The sequence below is a fragment of the Meleagris gallopavo genome, chromosome 4 (assembly GCF_000146605.3).
Source record: "Meleagris gallopavo isolate NT-WF06-2002-E0010 breed Aviagen turkey brand Nicholas breeding stock chromosome 4, Turkey_5.1, whole genome shotgun sequence".
Taxonomy (NCBI): domain Eukaryota; kingdom Metazoa; phylum Chordata; class Aves; order Galliformes; family Phasianidae; genus Meleagris; species Meleagris gallopavo.
Genome location: NC_015014.2, coordinates 52,889,636 through 52,908,245, shown reverse-complemented (window position 1 = coordinate 52,908,245; position 18,610 = coordinate 52,889,636). Strand labels below are relative to the sequence as shown.

Here is an 18,610-nt window from a genome sequence, read left to right as displayed (position 1 = left end):
AAGAAAAAAAAAAAAAAGACAGGTATCTCCTAGAAAGAGTCCAGCAGAGAGCTGCAAAGATGATAAATATCCTGGAGCATCTCTCATATGAGGAAAGGCTGAGTAACCTGGGTCTTTTCAGTCTGGGGAAAAGATGACAGGATCTGATCAATGTTTATAGATACTTAAAGGGAGGTGTGAAGCAAATGCATGAGGCCAGGCTCTTCTCGGTGGTGCATAGCCAAGGACAAGGAGTAGCGGCCTGAAACTTGAACATAGGAAATTCCATACAAACACATGGAAGAACTTCTTTATGGTAAGGGTGATGGAGCACTGGAACAGGTTACCCAGTGAAGTTGTGGAGTCTCCTTCTATGGAGATATTCAAGACCCATCGGGATGCCTACCTTTGTGACCTATTGTAGAGTACCTGTCTTAGCATTGGGATTGGACTTGGTCTCTTGAGGCCCCTTCCACCCTCTGCAATTCTTTGATTCTGTGATGTGATTTTCAAGGAGGTTCTTACTTATTTCGTTGCTTTCCAAAAGGGATACTGAAGACGTAAGCTGGGTCCTTTCTTGACCTCCCATCTCAGTAGTAGAACTGTACACCGTACAGCTGCTTGTCTAGTCTTTCACTGGTTGGATTTCTTAATTATAGGCATCTTCTTGAAGAGTAGAAAGAACCTTTTGTGATGATTGAAGGTATAATTGAACTTTTTTTTTTTTGCAGATTAGCTTGATGATGATCTCACTTTATTGTCTAACTTTAAGTCAAATATTGGAGGGAAGAGAAATACAAACTGAGGAAGCCTAAATGATTTAACAATTCCTCATCGTTTTATAGTAAAAAATAAGACTCCTAATATATATATTTTTAAAATTTCCATTTTTAAGTCTGGAGTAGATATGGTGAATGTTCGTGGCTGTTCGTGGAGGATTTTTTTTCCCCAAGTAATTTCAAAGTGGTTTGAGTTTTGTTACAATTTGCATAATGGGTAAATAACAGAATCTACAGGAAGGCATAAGAATGAATGAATGAAAAAGATGTGCATAGTTAAGACTCACTGCATATGATTTCAGCATGTTACTTACCTAAAATGAGATGTGTGCCAGCTGATAAAAAAAAAAAACAAATTTCCAAGCAGCGTGTTTGTAACTTCAGTCTGTTTCTTCTGGGTCAGTTTATGAGAGCAGGAACATTTTGCAAACCTGCCCTGTCTTTTCTAGAGATCAAATTGCATCAAAAGAAGGAATAAAATAAAAAGATAAAGCACATTTTTAATTTTGATTATTGAAAGTTTCACTGGAGTTTGGAAATCTTCAAATGTTCTGAAGAACATAGGGCAGAGCCTCAAAATATTTGCTAATACTATTTGGAAACTCCTATGTAGATTTCATAGTCAATGCTGCCTTAAATTCCCATTGCCTGGAATATATGTGTATACCACATTTGATGCTGCTGTAGTCACTTTGACACATACATTGCCTAAATTTTCAGGTATTGATAACTCTGTAAATTAGTAGTTAGCTTTTCACTGCTTGAAAACTAAAATGAGGCATTTTTACTGTCTCCAATTTCATGAAACACAATTTAGTTGTCTAACTTAGCACCACTGTGTTTGTTCACAAGAGGTATCTTAGATTCACTGCTCAGAAAAGGAAGCATGTCAGTGAAATTTAGGGGGTTTCGGAGTTTTGCAAAATAAGTCAGGAAAACAGGTGTTTGTTATAATATAATGATGACCTGATTGCCGTTCTGGTACAGAGATGGAATAGATGTTTGGAATATATGCTGAAAATTCTTTTTTCAGTTAAAACATTTTTATTTTCACTATTTTATTAAACCACCTTTTAGACTATCTCTGGTACAGTTCTGATAGCTCCTTCTGATAGACTGTTAGCATGACTATTGGCATTTTATTATCTAGATGCTCAGCATAAACAGGAATGCTAGTTATTGTTTGCATCCTTGTGTGCCCCCAAGTTATGCACTTTGTGCAACTGATTGATTAGCTTCTTTTTTTTTTTAATTTCTTGTCATATTCATAGCAGAAAGTTCCTTTGTTTTTTCGTATTGCTGGACTGAGGAGAATTAGTAAAATTTTAAGGCTGCTGTATTCAACTGATTTATCAGATATTCACTCTTTTTATGCTAAAAATGGCTTTTCTGAAGTGAGTTATTTAGTATTCATCTCTATAGATGAGCCTACCCCTTTAACAGGCAGAATTCCAGTTTTTCCAAAGTATGGCATGCATATAATCTAGTTAAGTTTTGATCCATAAAGAGTAAGTTATGTTGCGCTATCTTTCTAAGTAAGCATTAACTCACAAAAGACATTATTTCTCAAGTAATGTATCCTTTAAGTAAACACAAGGTCTAAAACTACCATCCGACTTCTGTTCCACTCTTTAAATTTTGCATACTGGGAGATGATGAAAAGTATTTATCATATTAAACTTTGCATGGCACAGTTCAAAAGTCCAGCGCAATAATGGTTTTCCTGTGTTCTTATGAATATAAAGTAAATTACTCTGAACGCTCTCTGTAACCTGTACAGATCTAGTGCAGTATGGTGTAGTTTAAACTTAAGTGAAGACTTCCTGTGTTAGATTGAGAATGCTCCTGATACTTGTCCCTAATTAATGGTGTGCTATTGAAGGGAGGGTTCTTCTTTGAGGGCACCTTGTTAGCCTTGCTCTTTCCTAAGTTAATGTTGTTTAGTTGAATTAAGAAGTTCAGTAGTAAGAAGCCCAGTGCTGGCCTTGAGCTGAATTTAAGAATTTTTGTCTGATGTTTCATGCTGGGTGGCTGTCATTTTTCAGAGGCATTCAACTGATAGAGGCGCTCAGGTCACCTTTAGACCTAATGAGTGTAGGTGTTTGACGTGTGCTTGTGTTCTTCCACTCATGTGTACTTACTGTTGGCTGAGATTTCTCTCTTCAGTGGTTATCCTACTAGTATAACGGTCACAGTTTGAACAGCATGAACATTCAACAGTTTGAAGGACTGAAGTGTTTTGGATTCCAAGATGTAGTTTGTCAAAGATTGTGAGCCAGATTGGTACTTGTGGGTTGTATGCTACTCAGCGTTAAAAAAATTCTCACTGCTGATTAGCCTTGAGAATGTTCTGGTTGCATCTTGCTGTTAGTGTAAGAGCTTCTGCAATTTCTGCTGAAATATTTTCCTTCCCTGCACTGTGTTGTTGAGAGCATAGCCTTTTCGAGTGCTTACCCTGTGGCTCCACTGCTTTATCCGTAGCATTCTAGCACCTAGTTATGTTTCATTTGTTTCTTTTTTTTTTTTAATGGATATTGTCAGTTCATTCTGCTTTCCTAAGAAGGAAGACAGTGTTTTCATGCTCAAAATAATGTGGGTAATTGACAAACAATTTCTGCCTTGACTGACTCCAAACTGACTGACTGGTACAAAGAACCATCTTCCCTGCTGTTGTCACTGTGAAGTTAAAGAAGACAAGGTGGTAGGCACAGTTTTCTGAAAGATGACCTCAGGAATGTCTTATCATAGAATCCTAAAATGGCTTGGGTTGGAAGGGGCCTCAAAGAGTATCAAGTTTTCAACCCCTTTGCTTCAAGCAGAATTGCCAACCACTAGATCAAGTACTAGATCAGCTTGCCCCTGTCAAACCTGGCTTTGAACATCTCCAGGGCCGGGGTTTAAAACCATTCCCCCTTTCCTTGTCTACCCTTGTATAAAATGTATTTCCCTCCTGTTTATAATTTCATTATAAATATTGGAAGTGCACAATGAGGTATCCCCGCCACCTTCTCTTCTCCAGGCTAAGTTCAGCTCCTTCAGCATGTCTTCATAGGAGAGGTGCTCCAGCCCTCTGGTCATCCTCATGGCCTTCCTCTGGACCCTTTGCAGGGTCTTGGATATTTTGAAAAAGCTAACCTTTGTGAGCAGAATCCTGTGGTTTGAAAATAGAACTGAGTATATCAGAAGTAGCTAGCAAAGACATGAGCTGATTTTAGCTTCTTGCTATCCTTTACAGCCTTGGTAAGTTCAATAAGGATGGCTTCTCTACTAATATATCATATTTTCTCTGTATTTATTGGCTTTAGTTGACTGAAGGGGCTGGGGGAATGTTTTTTTCTCCTTTGTGATTGTCTAATTAAAAACAATATTCCAGGTGGTGCCAAAGACTCAAATCTATTCCACTTTTGCTTGTTACTGTTAAGGCTCGGAAACCATTAGAAATTTTGTTTTTCCCTTGAAGACATTTGGAATAAAAGAGAGCATCCTTAGATACCTCAGCTTGGTGTTCTTGCCATGGAAAAACATTCACTTTCTGGTCTGATGGACCAGATCTGTCAGGAAAAAAATGAATACCAGCTTGCTTTTGTTTCCTGTAGTGAGTTTCTAAGCTTAGTGGCTTAACATGAAGTTGGTAGTGCTGTGGCCTTTTCTTGGCTAAGTTCTCTATGAAATTAGGCCCTTGAAAGACAGCACTCTGTGGAAGCCCTTTTCTCCTTTGAGGTAGATCCCCTGATCCTTCCTGACTAATGTCTCACAACATCAGCTTAGTTGATAACAGCATCAACTACCCATTGATGACAACATCAACTACTCATCATTTTAATTATTGGAAGTTGTATAGGGAAAGCATCTTACATAAGGTAAACTATGAGTTTACAAGAGCACTAAGTACATGTTGTCATTAAATATACGAAGTATTTTCGGAGACCTGGCATCTGAAAGTGTTATCCTGGCTCAGTCTGTCAACTACTGTGTTTTAAATCAGCAAATAGGAGATACTGAATCAGCATCTTGTCCAGAAACACTAACAGACACAGAATGGGTTTTGTTCACAAAAGATATTCCTGGTTGCTATACTTGATTAATGGAAGAGCTTACAGAGTTCATCTCTAATAGATATTTGTGGTTTCCAAATCAATCATGGGTGAATGTACTTTTTTGCTTTACTGCTGATTAAATAGAGTTATCAGTTTACTTGCAGCATAGAGAAAAGTTAGTAAGAAGATGTTATAAATCCTGATAGGCAGTTGCATCCTTCATGATTTTCCACCATTACTTCTTGTACTAAAAATTCTGACCAAACTCAGAGCAACCAGAGGCGGCTGCCTTTCCCCTTAGCACCTATCATTTTCTTCTTACTGCAGGTCAGATTAATACTTCAGAAGAATTTTTGCCTCCCACTCAGTCTTATTTTAGTTTGTGGTTAAAGAGGTAGGCTCTGTAAATCAAAAGTTGAAGGAAGAATAGTTTCATTTGTTCCATCAAACATTGTCCTACCATTTTTCCCATCACCAATACTGGAAATTACCTACATGGGTTGTTTTGGGGAGGTGATTTTCTTTCTCTTTTTTTTCCCTCTTCATGGGTATCTGAAAGCCAACCTCTCATGTGAACGTTTATAATGCTGTTTACATGGAAAGTGTTTTATTAATTAGAAATTTTCTCTAATAGTTATTTTAAACGTACCTAAGTCACATTATTTAATACCCTCTGATAATTAGAAATAAAATACTTGCAGCTATTATTCAAACTTGGAAAACTGTTGGAAATAAAGTTTATAATTAACCTTTTCTATACATGAGTGCTTGTGGTTGTAAATGTGAAGTGACAGAGAAGGAAATTTGTTCAGACTGTGATCACTCGCTCTTTCCTTGTTTTGTAGGTTTAGCCTGTCATGAAATGATCTAAGTGAGAGTTTCTTTCTTTGTTTGGTAATATGGAGTCTTCCAGTGTTTTTCTCTGTCTTAGTTTATAAAGACGAAAAACTTGTTTCTAATGGGTCTTCCCTGCCACCTCGTGGCCGTAGGTATGTAAAGGTCTTGATTTAGAATAAAGTCGAAATGAAAATCGGTTTGATTAAAAAAAGTTTGGGATTTTTTTGTCTTCTAACCAGTAATATAAATACAAGATTTTATCTTGAACTGATGGACCTCTTACTTCCAGATTCTCAAAGAAAAAAGTAGGCCTCCTACTGACCTGACCTGACATGATGAGTATAATAATATGGCCATAATCATTGTGCTAGCTTTTTGGGTTTTTTCCCCCGTTTTCCTACAACAATCCAGAACTTTCAGCCGTCAGTAGCTGATCTTCAGAAAAGGGTTTTTAGCAACAGCTATGGTATTTGCATCTAGGTATGGGCTGAAAAATGTAATATGAATTATGTTGTTTCTGTAAACACCTTAAATTTCGATACTTTACTGTTACTTTAGCCATTGTCATTGTGTACTTTCCCTTGCAAATGTAAGTTCTCTTAAGATTGTCCTTCCTATTTGGTAAGCACTTGAGAGAAATTAGGTTACATAGTCTGTACTGATGTAATTTATGAAATGAGTGCAGGTGAAAAGTAGGGAATGCATTACTGGTTCGGTGATCAAAATTCTGTAGTAGGGAGGGAAATACTTGGCTAAGTATGTAAGAGATTTCCATAAGGATATTAAATATGCCCTGCAGAGACAGTCAGCATTGTCACTAAGAAAGCTGGAACAGATGTCGGATAGCAAAAAGTGAGAAAAATACATGTAATAAGCTAAGGAAGTGGTATATGTTATATGCTGTTTCATAAGAAATATTTATTATTATTTACTGTTTCTGTTTGAGGTAGTTTTCAACTTCACAGAATCACAGAATGGCCAGGGTTGGAAGGGATCTCAAGGATCATGAATCTCCAACCCCCCTGCCACATGCAGGGCCACCAACCTCCCCATTTAATACCAGACCAGGCTGCTCAGGGCCCCATCCAATCTGGCCTTGAACACTTCCGGGGACATCCACAACCTCTCTGGGCAGCCTGTTCCAATACCTCACCACTCTCTCTGTAAAGAATTTCCCCCTGACATCCAACCTAAATCTCCCCTCCCTCAACTTAAAATCATTTCCCCTTGTCTTGCAGTTATCAACCCTTTCAAAGAGTTGATTCCCCTCCCCTCTGTAGGCTCCCTTTAGGTATTGAAATGCTGCAATGAGGTCATCCTGCAGCCTTCTTTTCTCCACTTTGTGCTTACAGCAGTAAAGTACTGCATTCTGGTGTCAGATAACTATAAACTCCAGCATTTTGCTTCATTACTGGTTTACTGAAATTATTGTCTTGTGCAACTGCTGGAGAAGTGTTACATTTTACTTTTGAGCTAGTTTGTTGTGTAGGTTTTCAGGTTCATGAGAGGTCAGGAAACATCTGTTTTGCAAATCGGCAAGTTGCTACCTGTTGTGTTGGTTCTGTGTTCTGCATGTTCAATTGGAAGGAAAAAAAATCCCAGAGCCTTCATCTGGCCCATAGTTACCTCCAGAGAATCAAATGCAAATAGTTAACACTGATGCAATAAGCACATGAAAAAATATTGTTTGGTGAACTTTGAGTAACTTGCTTCTACAAACAGATTTCCATTAACTCATAATTCCATAGTTAATTTTATATTCCATTTATATCCTTGACAACAGTGTGAAGGCAATAAAAGGAACAAATAATTGTTATGGTACATCTCTGGTGAAGTGGATTATTGTAATGGAGGAAATACAGCATTTGGTTCTGAATTAAGTTTGAAAAGCAATCTGTGTGAGCAGTTCCACTAATGAAATTAATGGGTTTTTCAAACATGCAGATTTTTTTGACCTCATATAGAAGTCTACTTTCTACACATTCTGTTTTGCAGGCAGTCTTTTTTTCAAACCATGGAAAGTGTTGTGGTTTGAAAGATTTTCTTAGAGATTTAAGCCATATAGTATATTATATATAGTAATTTTGGATGTATTTTAAAAAGAGTGAGAAGTTGAAGTGCCAAATAAATTAACAGTGAAAATTTTTCAAGATTGCTTGGTGTTTGCCTGCAAGGGTCTATTTTTGCTGGTTATCATAACCACTGAAATTTTGAATTGTAGCAAAATCTTTAAAAGTTATTTTTTGTTTTATGAACAAGGAATAAATATTGACTATGTGGCCTAACTGAAATGATTACCAATCTTTGCATTTACTTTTATGGATTTTTACTGTTTATGTTTTTATTATGTCTGTTAAGTCAGGATTTTGGTTTTCTCTTTTTAGAAATATGTTACTTAAAAAAGCATCTTATGTCTTTGAAAGATAATTGTGCTGATGGACTGAAGTGGTGAAGTTTATTAAATTTAATTTTCAAACTAAAGCTGATTTATGCTAATAAAAGCTTACATAGTGTTTAAAGAATTAAGAATTAAAGAATTACGCATGAATTCAGTTGCTCCAGAGGACATTTTGGAAATGTTGTACCTACTTACAGGAATACAGTAGGAGATGTCATTGAATGTCAGAATTGTCAAATTAAGTACTACACTTCAATGTGAAATAAATGGAATAAGAAACTTTTTCAGTTTTCCTTTCCTTTCATGCCTCTTTAGCTTTCTTATAATTATGGTATGCTAATAGTTCTTTTGCTTTTTCAACTTTGATTTTAACTAAATAATGTTAAAAACACTGCACCTCTAGGTTAAATTAAAACCAGAAGCACTTAAGGCTGTCTTTTTAACAATTTGCAGAAACTTCAAGACCAATACATGGCATTAAAATGCTTTTCTTTTGAAGTTTTTGCTTTAAAATAGCATCTAGAATGACTGCTAAAGAATAAATAATATCTAACAATTACTGCTGAAGGCACCTGATTCATTTATAAACAGAAAATAAATTTTTGTTTGAACAGAATAGACTCCCTCCTTTTCCTTTGCTAATGATAAAAGCCTAAATATTTAAAAATTGCAGTTGCTAGAGCTAGATTCTTTAAATTATTTGGTAGTACTGATGTGTCTTAATCATGTTGATTACAAAAGCAAAACATTGTCATCACTTGGAAGACTTCTCTACTTTCTTTAAGAGAATTTCCTTTTTGTGAGGGTAAAAAATATTTTTATTTTGTAGGGATGGAGTTTGTTTCCTATTTCCAGTGGAAACATGCTCAGTGACAGGGCATCTAATGCTGTTTTTCCTTGTTTTTTCTCTTTTTTTGATTTGTGTGTTAGAAAATCTAATGAAAAGCATACATACATAAACTTGACTTGTATGGCAAGTTGACTGAGAAAGCTTTGGATCTACAACAGTTTGAGTGCTTGTTTTAATTTTTTTCTTAAAAATTGGATGTAATTTCGAAATGTTTTTCATTTTCAGGTTCTTTTGTCCCCCTCCATGTGTGTATCTTATGGGCAGTGGATGGAAGAAAAAAAAAGAGCAAATGGAACGGGATGGCTGCACTGAGCAAGAGTCACAACCCTGCGCCTTCATTGGAATAGGAAACAGTGACCAAGAAATGCAGCAGCTGAACTTGGAAGGAAAGGTAGAAGTGTAATAATGCATTAAGAACTCCACAAAGGACATTATAACTACGCAATGCCTTTCAGGACATGCATTGGCTTATTGTAATTTTAGTTATTCTGTAGCAGATACTAAATGAGTTGTTTTAAAAAAAGACCTCAAAGATATACAAAATGATGGAGTCAATGGATGTGGTTCATGGAATTACAGCATGGTGCTAACTTTTCATCTGTAGGGTCTCAACTCAGTCAATTCTGTTAGGTCATTTGGTAGGCCTCAGTGGTTAACTGAAGTAAGGTTGCTTGCCAGAACTCCTTGTCTGTCTCACTGGTTTGCATGAATGGATAATATCAAGGAAGCATCTGAACAACATCTGCTGCTGAAATGGTCATAAAATTCCTTTGCATAAAAATACATTAAGTGCCACTTTATATGTGTAGTACAGTTTTTGTACAATAATATAAATTGCTACCAGATTTTTTTTGTAGTGACTTAAACAACCAGAGTAAGTCTGGCAGCACGTAAGAGCTCATTTTATCTGGCTGTCTAATTATGCAGTATTATCTAGCTGATTACTACAATTTTATTTGTAGCACCATCTCCTTAGAAATGTTTTGTGTGTTACCGCGTGTGTGTTGTTTTTTTTTTTCTTCCAAATATACAATGGAATCCATCTAAATTCCATATTGCATTTACTCTTAATGTTGCTGCCATGGAAGATCAAGGTGATCAAGCTAGGTCACCATGGATTAGATTATTTGGATTTGAACAGATTCTTTGAATGGTTCTGAAAACTGACTTGTTACTTCCATGAGCAATTACTGACTGCAGGAGTTTTCACAAAATACGTGCCATGTCTGCCTTACAGCTTAAGCACGTGATTTCACAGAATCCTGCTACAGGTTGTATGGCTTAAAGATTTTTTTAGTATAACTTCTCAGAAACATGTTTGTTATACCAAGGTGGACACTGCTCTTGTATATATTTGTTTCTCAAAATGAAAGATAGTTGACGTTTTTCTGGAGGTCTTTAATCTCTTCTTGTTGCCTATCTTAGCATTTAGATCTTTGTAACTTTCCACTGATTTCAAAACCCAATCCTCTCCAATGCTTTCAAGTGAAGCTTGGTTTAATGTTTGTTTTTGGTGCTGGTAGTGTTTCATTTGTGTTTTTTTGGTTTTTTTTTTTTTACACAAGCAATTTTTTGTGCATATCAACTGTACTCGAATGTAACTTTTAGTGGTGCTCTTACCCTCTCAGATGTGGCTTTGGTACAGCTACAGTCTGTAATCACTTGCTTTCCGGTCTTAGTAAGGAGTTGAATTACTGAAGTAAGATGCTGTACTTCACAAAGCTAAAAAGTAGTTTATAAATGATTTCCATACAGAAGGATTCCATACGTATTAGAAAGAAAAGTGATGTTATTAATGGGGAAGAGAGGAGAAAGATTTTTGATCTGCTTGAGGAACTGGTACACCATTTTCATTCACAATTACATATGGTGTTTCTTGTACTGAGCTAATTTGAAAAAGGGAACAATAATATGTTTTTACCCACAGAATTATTGCACTGCCAAAACGTTATACATATCAGATTCAGACAAGAGAAAGCACTTCATGCTATCAGTAAAAATGTTCTATGGCAATAGTGATGACATCGGTGTGTTCCTCAGTAAACGAATCAAAGTCATCTCCAAGCCTTCTAAAAAGAAGCAGTCGCTGAAAAATGCAGACTGTAAGTATTTTACAGTTCTTTTCTTTCTGTAGCAATTTTGTCTCCATTTTGTTTTAATCTATTGAGATGTGACTACAGTATAAAATATGAAACTTTAAATTAAAAAAAATGATTTTAGGATTATGCCCAGCAATATATTTTAGAATGTTCCTATATTGATTATGATGTCTAGTTTTATACAGTCACAATTATTTAGTAAATACAAAAGATTCACCCAAAACCTTTATTCTGAGGAGTAAATCCTTATAAACAAATTCATAAAGAATGCTCTGTCCCAGCTTTCTAAGCTGTTGAATCCCTTAAGCTGCCTTGATCTGGTGCTTAGGATGTTTTGATCAGTAGTGAAGAGAGAACTTTCAGATTGTGGTAGGAATATTTCGTGTTTCCCAGACTGTACCTCTTCATGTCACAACCACCTTCTTTCTGTCTCATGCCATTTTTGTACTTTTATTTTTAATATATTTTGCACGGTCACTTTTAAATAGTTGGTTAAGAAATCTGTATGATGGTATTTCACCCAGGTTAATTTGCTTACCCTGTTTTTTAACTGAAGATATCTCTGGTGGTATTGGGAGCATTTTTGCTTTTTCTCCGAAGTTTTTACCTGCTACCACTGGAGCACCTCAAGAGATGCCGTTATTTTTTTTGTTTGTTTTTCTCTCTTCACTAGTGCTTTAAAGGGCTCTTCCATCTGTGTTGGGCTGGAACCCATTCACCTATGGAATGTGGATCTCGGGGCTGCTAGCTTGCCACATGAATAAAGGTGGTCTGTTGCTGTGCAGTTTACGCCTGTGGGCTCAGAGTATGCACTGTTGACTTTGTATTCAGACAAATGGTTTTGATGGACAGTGAATATGAACTAAGCATTTTCAGTAGTAAATACCAACAGTAGAAGAAACGTGCCTGTTTTGATGACAGTGATAGTAGCTGAATTTTTTTAGGGGCGCAGACTTAGCTTTTTGCCCTCTTGAATACTGAGAAAGTTCAGATCTGAGAAAATTTCAAGTTGCATGGTTACAATTTTATATATTTGTCTGTTTTCATTTCAATTGGTTGTGATTTTTAAGAATAATTTTTCTTTATACTTCAAATGCAGTGACCACTGAGAATAGTCTTAAATATTTCTCGAGGGTAAGCTAATGCTTCTGTTCAAATAATCAATTATTTGAAAACTGTGAACGGAGAATTTTCGGCAAGCACTGGCCCATTTGACCAAGTGGCAGAATTTAGTCAACTAGCATGCCTTTGGAGATCAGCCTCTCTATGTTTCCCTCTTATAATTTTGTAACTATTTTTGGATTGTCACAAATATAAGTATCATGTAATTCAATCAATAATTGAGAATTATTTATTGATTTTCAATATTCATCGGCTTATTTTATTGTATTTGTGACTTCTTACTTTTCTTTGTAATGATAACGAAGTAATTTTATAATCTGAAGTCTGTATGTATTCCTTGCAGTATGTATTGCATCAGGGACAAAAGTGGCACTATTTAATAGACTTCGATCCCAAACAGTTAGCACCAGATATTTGCACGTAGAAGGCGGTAATTTCCATGCCAGTTCACAACAGTGGGGAGCATTTTACATTCACCTCTGTAAGTAAAAATGAAGGAATATATATTTTTAACTTCCCTCCCTCCATCCCCACAAAAAAGTCCTTTGTTTTTCTTCCTTATTAATTGCCCAAGCACAGATTTGTTTTGTTACCGAGTGTATATTTGATGGAGTAGTGTGATATTAATGTTCCTCATACTGAGGAAAACATTTAGTTAAACAAATAATGTGGAACTTCCTTTTTCATGCAGTGGATGATGATGAATCGGAAGGAGAAGAATTCACAGTGAGAGATGGCTACATTCATTATGGGCAGACTGTCAAACTTGTGTGCTCCGTTACTGGCATGGCACTCCCAAGACTGGTAATGTTTAATTTCTCCACTGTTATAGTTAACTTGTATGTGGCTGCTTAGTGTAATTTATAATTAGGTTTTCACTCTTTACAGTTTTGACTTTATACATTTCATTTTAGTAATACACATTTTATATGAAAATGACATTTGTTTCAATAAAAGCATATTTTTATATATGCTGATTAATGCTATAAGTAAAGGGCAGCTTGTAAATTAAGCACAAGGAACCTTTCAAAATTCAAACCTACCAAAGTAGGTTAATCTGCAAGCTGTCATTAAAAAAAAGGTAGGTCTTTTTTAAAAACAGTGATGTAGGTCCCACTGTAGCAAAATATTTTATCCATTATTCTGTATCAATACTTAAAGGATTTGAGACCAGTAGGACAATTTTGTTTTTTGACTTCAGCCTAGATTTAAAAGTATTCTACTGATTTGAAGCCAGAAGATAGTTAGCTAAGAAATCTTTGAGTGCTATGGCTGCTGCTTCTGCTGATGTTGCATATTTCATATGAACTTTTTTTCTAGAAGTTGAGATAAAATTCCAGTATTCCAACATATTTCCACCTCCTGTAAGGGAATACTTTAATTTTTAAAAATAAAATAATACTCTGAATTAAGTCAGCATATTTTTTTGTTCTGAACTGTCAGTTTGTCAGTAACAATTGTTCTTTTCAGTTGGTCATTAAATATTACTTAAAGGTAACTGTTAAGATAACCAATGATTGTTGTACTTCAGTATTATGTTTAAGGCCATCTCAATACCTTTAGAGTAGATCCTTATTTCTCAACTGCTCTGGTTCAGCAGCCAGTCTGCCATAGATTGTAATTGATACTACCAGTGTTGGAAGCATGTGCTTCTGTAGAAGATTACTGATAGTTGACCTACTGTTCTTTCATTGTCAAGAAACAAACCAGAAGTAGATTTTGAAGCTCAGACTTTTTTTTCTTGCTGTTGGAATGAGGAAAAAGGTGAAATATATATGCACACAGCGTTTTGAAGGAGTAGTACTGATTGTAACTGTAATATTGTGTACTTAATGAAAAATCATTAGAAATTATGAATCTGATGTTATTAAAACAGGAGGCTTGGAAACTTGAAAACTATGATTGTTCACTTCCTGTACTTAACATTACATACATAATCTTCAGTGTAATCTTCAGTGTAATGAAGTACAGATATTGTCCTAAATGTGCGTACAACTTTCATTCACAGATAATTCGAAAAGTAGATAAGCAGACAGCATTATTGGATGCAGATGATCCAGTATCACAGCTCCATAAATGTGCATTTTACCTTAAAGACACTGAGAGAATGTATTTGTGCCTTTCCCAGGAGAGAATAATCCAATTTCAAGTGAGTTGTTTATCTTATTTTGATAGATGAAAAGCATGGTTGCAGACTTTTCCCAAATATTTACAAATATGTATGAATGTCAGTTTTGTAGTTGGTTTTGAATGAGAATATTTCTTTTGAAAATATTCTCATATTTGCAAATAGAGTTCATTATAGCCTTTCATGATGCACTTAGCTGTGTTGAATTGTCTTACTCTTGGCTAAGTGTAAAAAGTAGAGTAAAGCCACAGAAATTTGATTTGTCAATAAAGAATGTACTCATCTGTCTTCAATAATTTTTCTCTAGTAGGTGGAGAAAATTGTCCCCAGTAAGTTACTTTAATGGGAATCAACCCGAAGGAGTAGCTGCCTAAAAAATAATAATAGCTTGCATTTTGCTTTGATGTCTCATAATATGGCAGCAGGCTGCTTTAGTCTTGTGTGTGTTAGTGTGCTTTTAGCAGACTTCTACTGTGGTAATTCTAGACAATAGCAAGAGTGGTAATCAGATTTAATCTCAACTGAGAGATCTCTTTAAAGTAGTAAAGGGTATTGAGAGAGAATACTGTATTCCAGGAAAAGCAACGAACTTGGTGAAGACTCAGAAATTTCTTAGAACAGGTCTAGTTTCCAGAGGAAGAAAGGTAGAAGCAGGGAAGTGGAAAGCTAGTGTTTTTAAGGGAGGGGGCAAGAAAGATTGGTCAAGTCTCAGATGACTTCTATCCTAAACTGTGATAGTGAAAAGAATATGAGAAGCTTTGTTCGTATTTCAGGAAACATTCATAACCTAAAGGTCAGAAGTGGACAAAGTCTGTTGTTTCTTCCACTAGGAGATAGCAGAGATACCTATCAATGTATTTTCTTGTAAAGCAGAATGGATCTTTGCCAGGAAGAAAAGAAAGCAGTGAAACAGGAACTGCAGTTTCTCAGAGTCAGCCCTGCTATTGTTTGATCTTTTTCTAACTATTCTGTGGGAAGGACTGAATGAACTAGGAACTCCTGCTACTCTGACAGCTGCTGGAAATGTCTGTGGAACTGCAGGGACATACTAACACTCTTTAATATCATGATACTTGTGGAGCCCAATCTGAAAAGAGATCCAAACTTTCCACGTGGGAGGATGAAAGGAGGACACCCCACTCTTTTTTATTCTACTTGTTGAATAAAATCAGTTAACATGCACATGAGACTGTAATCACTTTTTGGTAACTGGAATCATGACAAAATATAAAATCTTTCTGCCAATGTCAGGAAAGACATCTCATTTTATCTGTTTCTTCCCTTGGACCAGAAGACCAAGACTTGAGAAGAAATCACATCTTTCAGTGAATATTGACTGCTGAGTTTAGTTTCTGAAGTAGAGTCTAGCCAGTCTGTGCTCACTTTGTGGAAGAAGAGCCACTTTTTCATGAGTGAAAAACCACAATTCTTTCATGAGTGAATGAAAACATCCCTGTATAAAAAAATAGAAGACTTAAAGCAGAAGGGATATAAAAAGCCAACAGTTCAGCATGAACCTACCAAAAAAGAGTTGAGATTAAGTTTACTCGAATGTACCAGTCAGATCTCTTTTCAAAGACTCATTCTCTGCAGGCTACAGAAAGGATTATAAATAATGCCGTGCTTGATCAGAGTGTAGTCAGTGTCTAAGAGCAGCATTAGTAGATGCTGTTTATAGAAACAGACAGACCTGGTCATTTTATGAAGTCATAGATTCATAGAATGTCTTGAGTTGGAAGGGACCTTAAAGATCATCTTGTTCCAACCCCCCTGCTGCATGTTCAGTTGCCACTAAAAGATCAGGTTGCTTAGGGCCCCATTTCTTCCTGGCCTTGAACACCTCCAGGGATGGGACATCCACAGTTTCTCTGGCCAGCCTGTGCCATTGCCTCATCACCCTCTGTGGCATTTTCTTTCTTCTTCATGTCAGGTGTTTAGCAGAACTGATGGAGCTAGCCAAGGATATTGTACAGGCTCATTCACTTCTGATATCTGTTTTTGTTTGGTAGGAGTTAAAGCATGTCACTCATGCCAGCAGGAAAATGTCCTTTGTCAAAATAGTATATAACAGTTTCTCTTTTGAAATTGGGCTAGTAATTTATAAGTTTCATATGCTTCTAATAAAAATATCAGTTGGGTGTTAAGCAGAGAAAGGTCAGTGGTTACTGTCCTCACTGCGCTATCTGTCTTGCAAGCTATTTTATATTAGTGGTTTTTAATCTGATCATATCAGAATAAAAAGTCTGTCAGAATTCAGCTTTGATCCTGACTTCATTTCAACTAGCCAATTTGTGTTAGATTTGTGAAGTTTATCTAATGTGAGAGTAAAGTAATATAACTGGTTGGATGGATGGTTGTATATCAAGATGCCCCTAAAGCTTTATGTAAGCAAGCAGAATTTAGCTATTAAAAGTTTTCTAGTCTGTTTTTTTTCTGTCTGTGATTAACCTATGCACAATTTTCTTATTGCAAAATAATGGAATTGTTCAGAGGGCTTTTGCTGCCATAAAGAAATAGTACATAAAGATGTAAAACTTATGATACGTGATTTACACAGAGATAGCAAAAGTTTCTAGCTTATTTGCAGGGTTTTCATTTTGGCTTCTTCCATGTCTTCGAACAAACATTGGAATATTAGCTTGTTTTTTTCATCTTTTTGTAGATAAATAACAAGTTTTAAATAAGTAAATCTTGGTGCTTGGCCAGGTATAATTCATAAAATGAAAAATATTCAGTGCTTTTTGTTGGAGATGAAAGATGGAGAAACATATGATGAAAATAATAGTATTGTTACTGAATTAGATGTTTTTTAGCTCTCTGATTGTCAAACAGTTCTACAGATCAGATTTCAAACTTAATTTCTTTTTAAGGCCACTCCATGCCCAAAAGAACCAAATAAAGAAATGATTAATGATGGAGCTTCTTGGACAATCATTAGCACAGATAAAGCAGAGTACACATTTTATGAGGGGATGGGACCTGTCCATGCTCCAGTGACACCTGTGCCTGTTGTAGAAAGTCTTCAAGTAAGTGATGTATTTGTTTGTTTATTTTCATAAACTCTTTCACATGAGATGATTCTTATCATACTGACTTAAATGTTATAGTACTTTTGTGGGCTACTGTAGGAGAAGATTTCGACCAGCTTTATGTAAGATAATTACATTGCAATAATTTTTCTCAGCTACATTTCAGAATGTGTATTTATCACATGAATACTATTAATATTGGTCACTTGAGTAATAATATTGTTTTTCTGTACATTAGGAATTTTATTTTTTAAAATACTATGGTGGTGATATCTTTAGGACTTTCACTTCCTTTTTTTGGTTACTTAAAAAAGCATTTTGACTCTTGAAACAGCCATTTACTCATCAAACAGTATGAGGCTGAAACTGTGTTAAGAAAATGTGCTATCTGCTGTTGAAGAACTTAAAGCTCTCCTAGTGTTCTCTGGAAGATGTTGTTCTTTGTATCTTTTTGTATTTTTTTGAGTTTACTTTTTTACAGTTCACTTGTGTAGGTCTGTTTATTTTTATTTCATCCAACTGATATCAGTAGCATTGTTTAGAGTTCATATGTGCACTAAAAAGAATTTTTCTAGGGTATTTTTCTTCTTAATTAAAGTGTTTCTTTTTTGTGGGTTTTCTTCTTTTATACTCATCCTCTCATCCAGTTGAATGGCGGCGGGGATGTAGCAATGTTGGAACTTACAGGACAGAATTTCACTCCAAATTTACGTGTCTGGTTTGGGGATGTGGAAGCCGAAACTATGTACAGGTATGGTGTTTCCTACTACTTTTATGGTGGTTATATTTTACGGGATGTTTTTCATATTGTACGCTCGTTCTTTAAGTTTTGTTTACTAAGTTGACTCTCCTGTTTTTCAGATGTGCAGAGAGCATGCTATGTGTTGTTCCAGATATTTCTGCATTTCGAGAGGGTTGGAGGTGGGTCCGTCAACCAGTCCAAGTTCCAGTAACTTTGGTCCGTAACGATGGCATAATTTACTCCACCAGCCTTACCTTTACATACACACCAGAACCAGGGCCACGACCACACTGCAGTGCTGCTGGAGCAATCCTCAGAGCCAACTCAAGCCTCATGGCTTCCAGTGAAACAAATGCAAACAGCGAGGGAAGTTACACAAATGTCAGCACAAATCCAACCAACGTCACATCATCTACAGCAACTGTAGTTTCCTAACTACCGTTGTTTGTTTGGACTTTAACTGACTTTCAAGTGCTACGTTCAAGAGAACTGAACAATTTTTGTGGTTTCATGGGAAAACACCTTTCCATTTTAGGTGATGATATTTCGAACCTGGTTACCTGCAAGTGCTAATCTTAAATATAGAAGCCACAATAAAAAAAAAAAAAAC

At 35.9% G+C, this 18,610-nt stretch overlaps 1 protein-coding gene across 1 annotated transcript in view; it reads left to right on the top strand.

Moving 5' to 3' along the window:
• RBPJ (recombination signal binding protein for immunoglobulin kappa J region) overlaps positions 1 to 18,609 on the top strand; it is a 90,134-nt gene extending 71,525 nt beyond the window's left edge. The window contains exons 4-11 of the mRNA XM_010710320.3: positions 9,106 to 9,271; positions 10,808 to 10,982; positions 12,445 to 12,582; positions 12,793 to 12,905; positions 14,110 to 14,250; positions 17,100 to 17,255; positions 17,906 to 18,009; positions 18,120 to 18,609. Coding sequence (XP_010708622.1) covers positions 9,106 to 9,271; positions 10,808 to 10,982; positions 12,445 to 12,582; positions 12,793 to 12,905; positions 14,110 to 14,250; positions 17,100 to 17,255; positions 17,906 to 18,009; positions 18,120 to 18,435 — 1,309 coding nt within the window. The 3' untranslated portion in view covers positions 18,436 to 18,609. The remainder of the gene's footprint in view (positions 1 to 9,105; positions 9,272 to 10,807; positions 10,983 to 12,444; positions 12,583 to 12,792; positions 12,906 to 14,109; positions 14,251 to 17,099; positions 17,256 to 17,905; positions 18,010 to 18,119) is intronic.
• The last annotated feature ends 1 nt before the right edge of the window (position 18,610 follows it).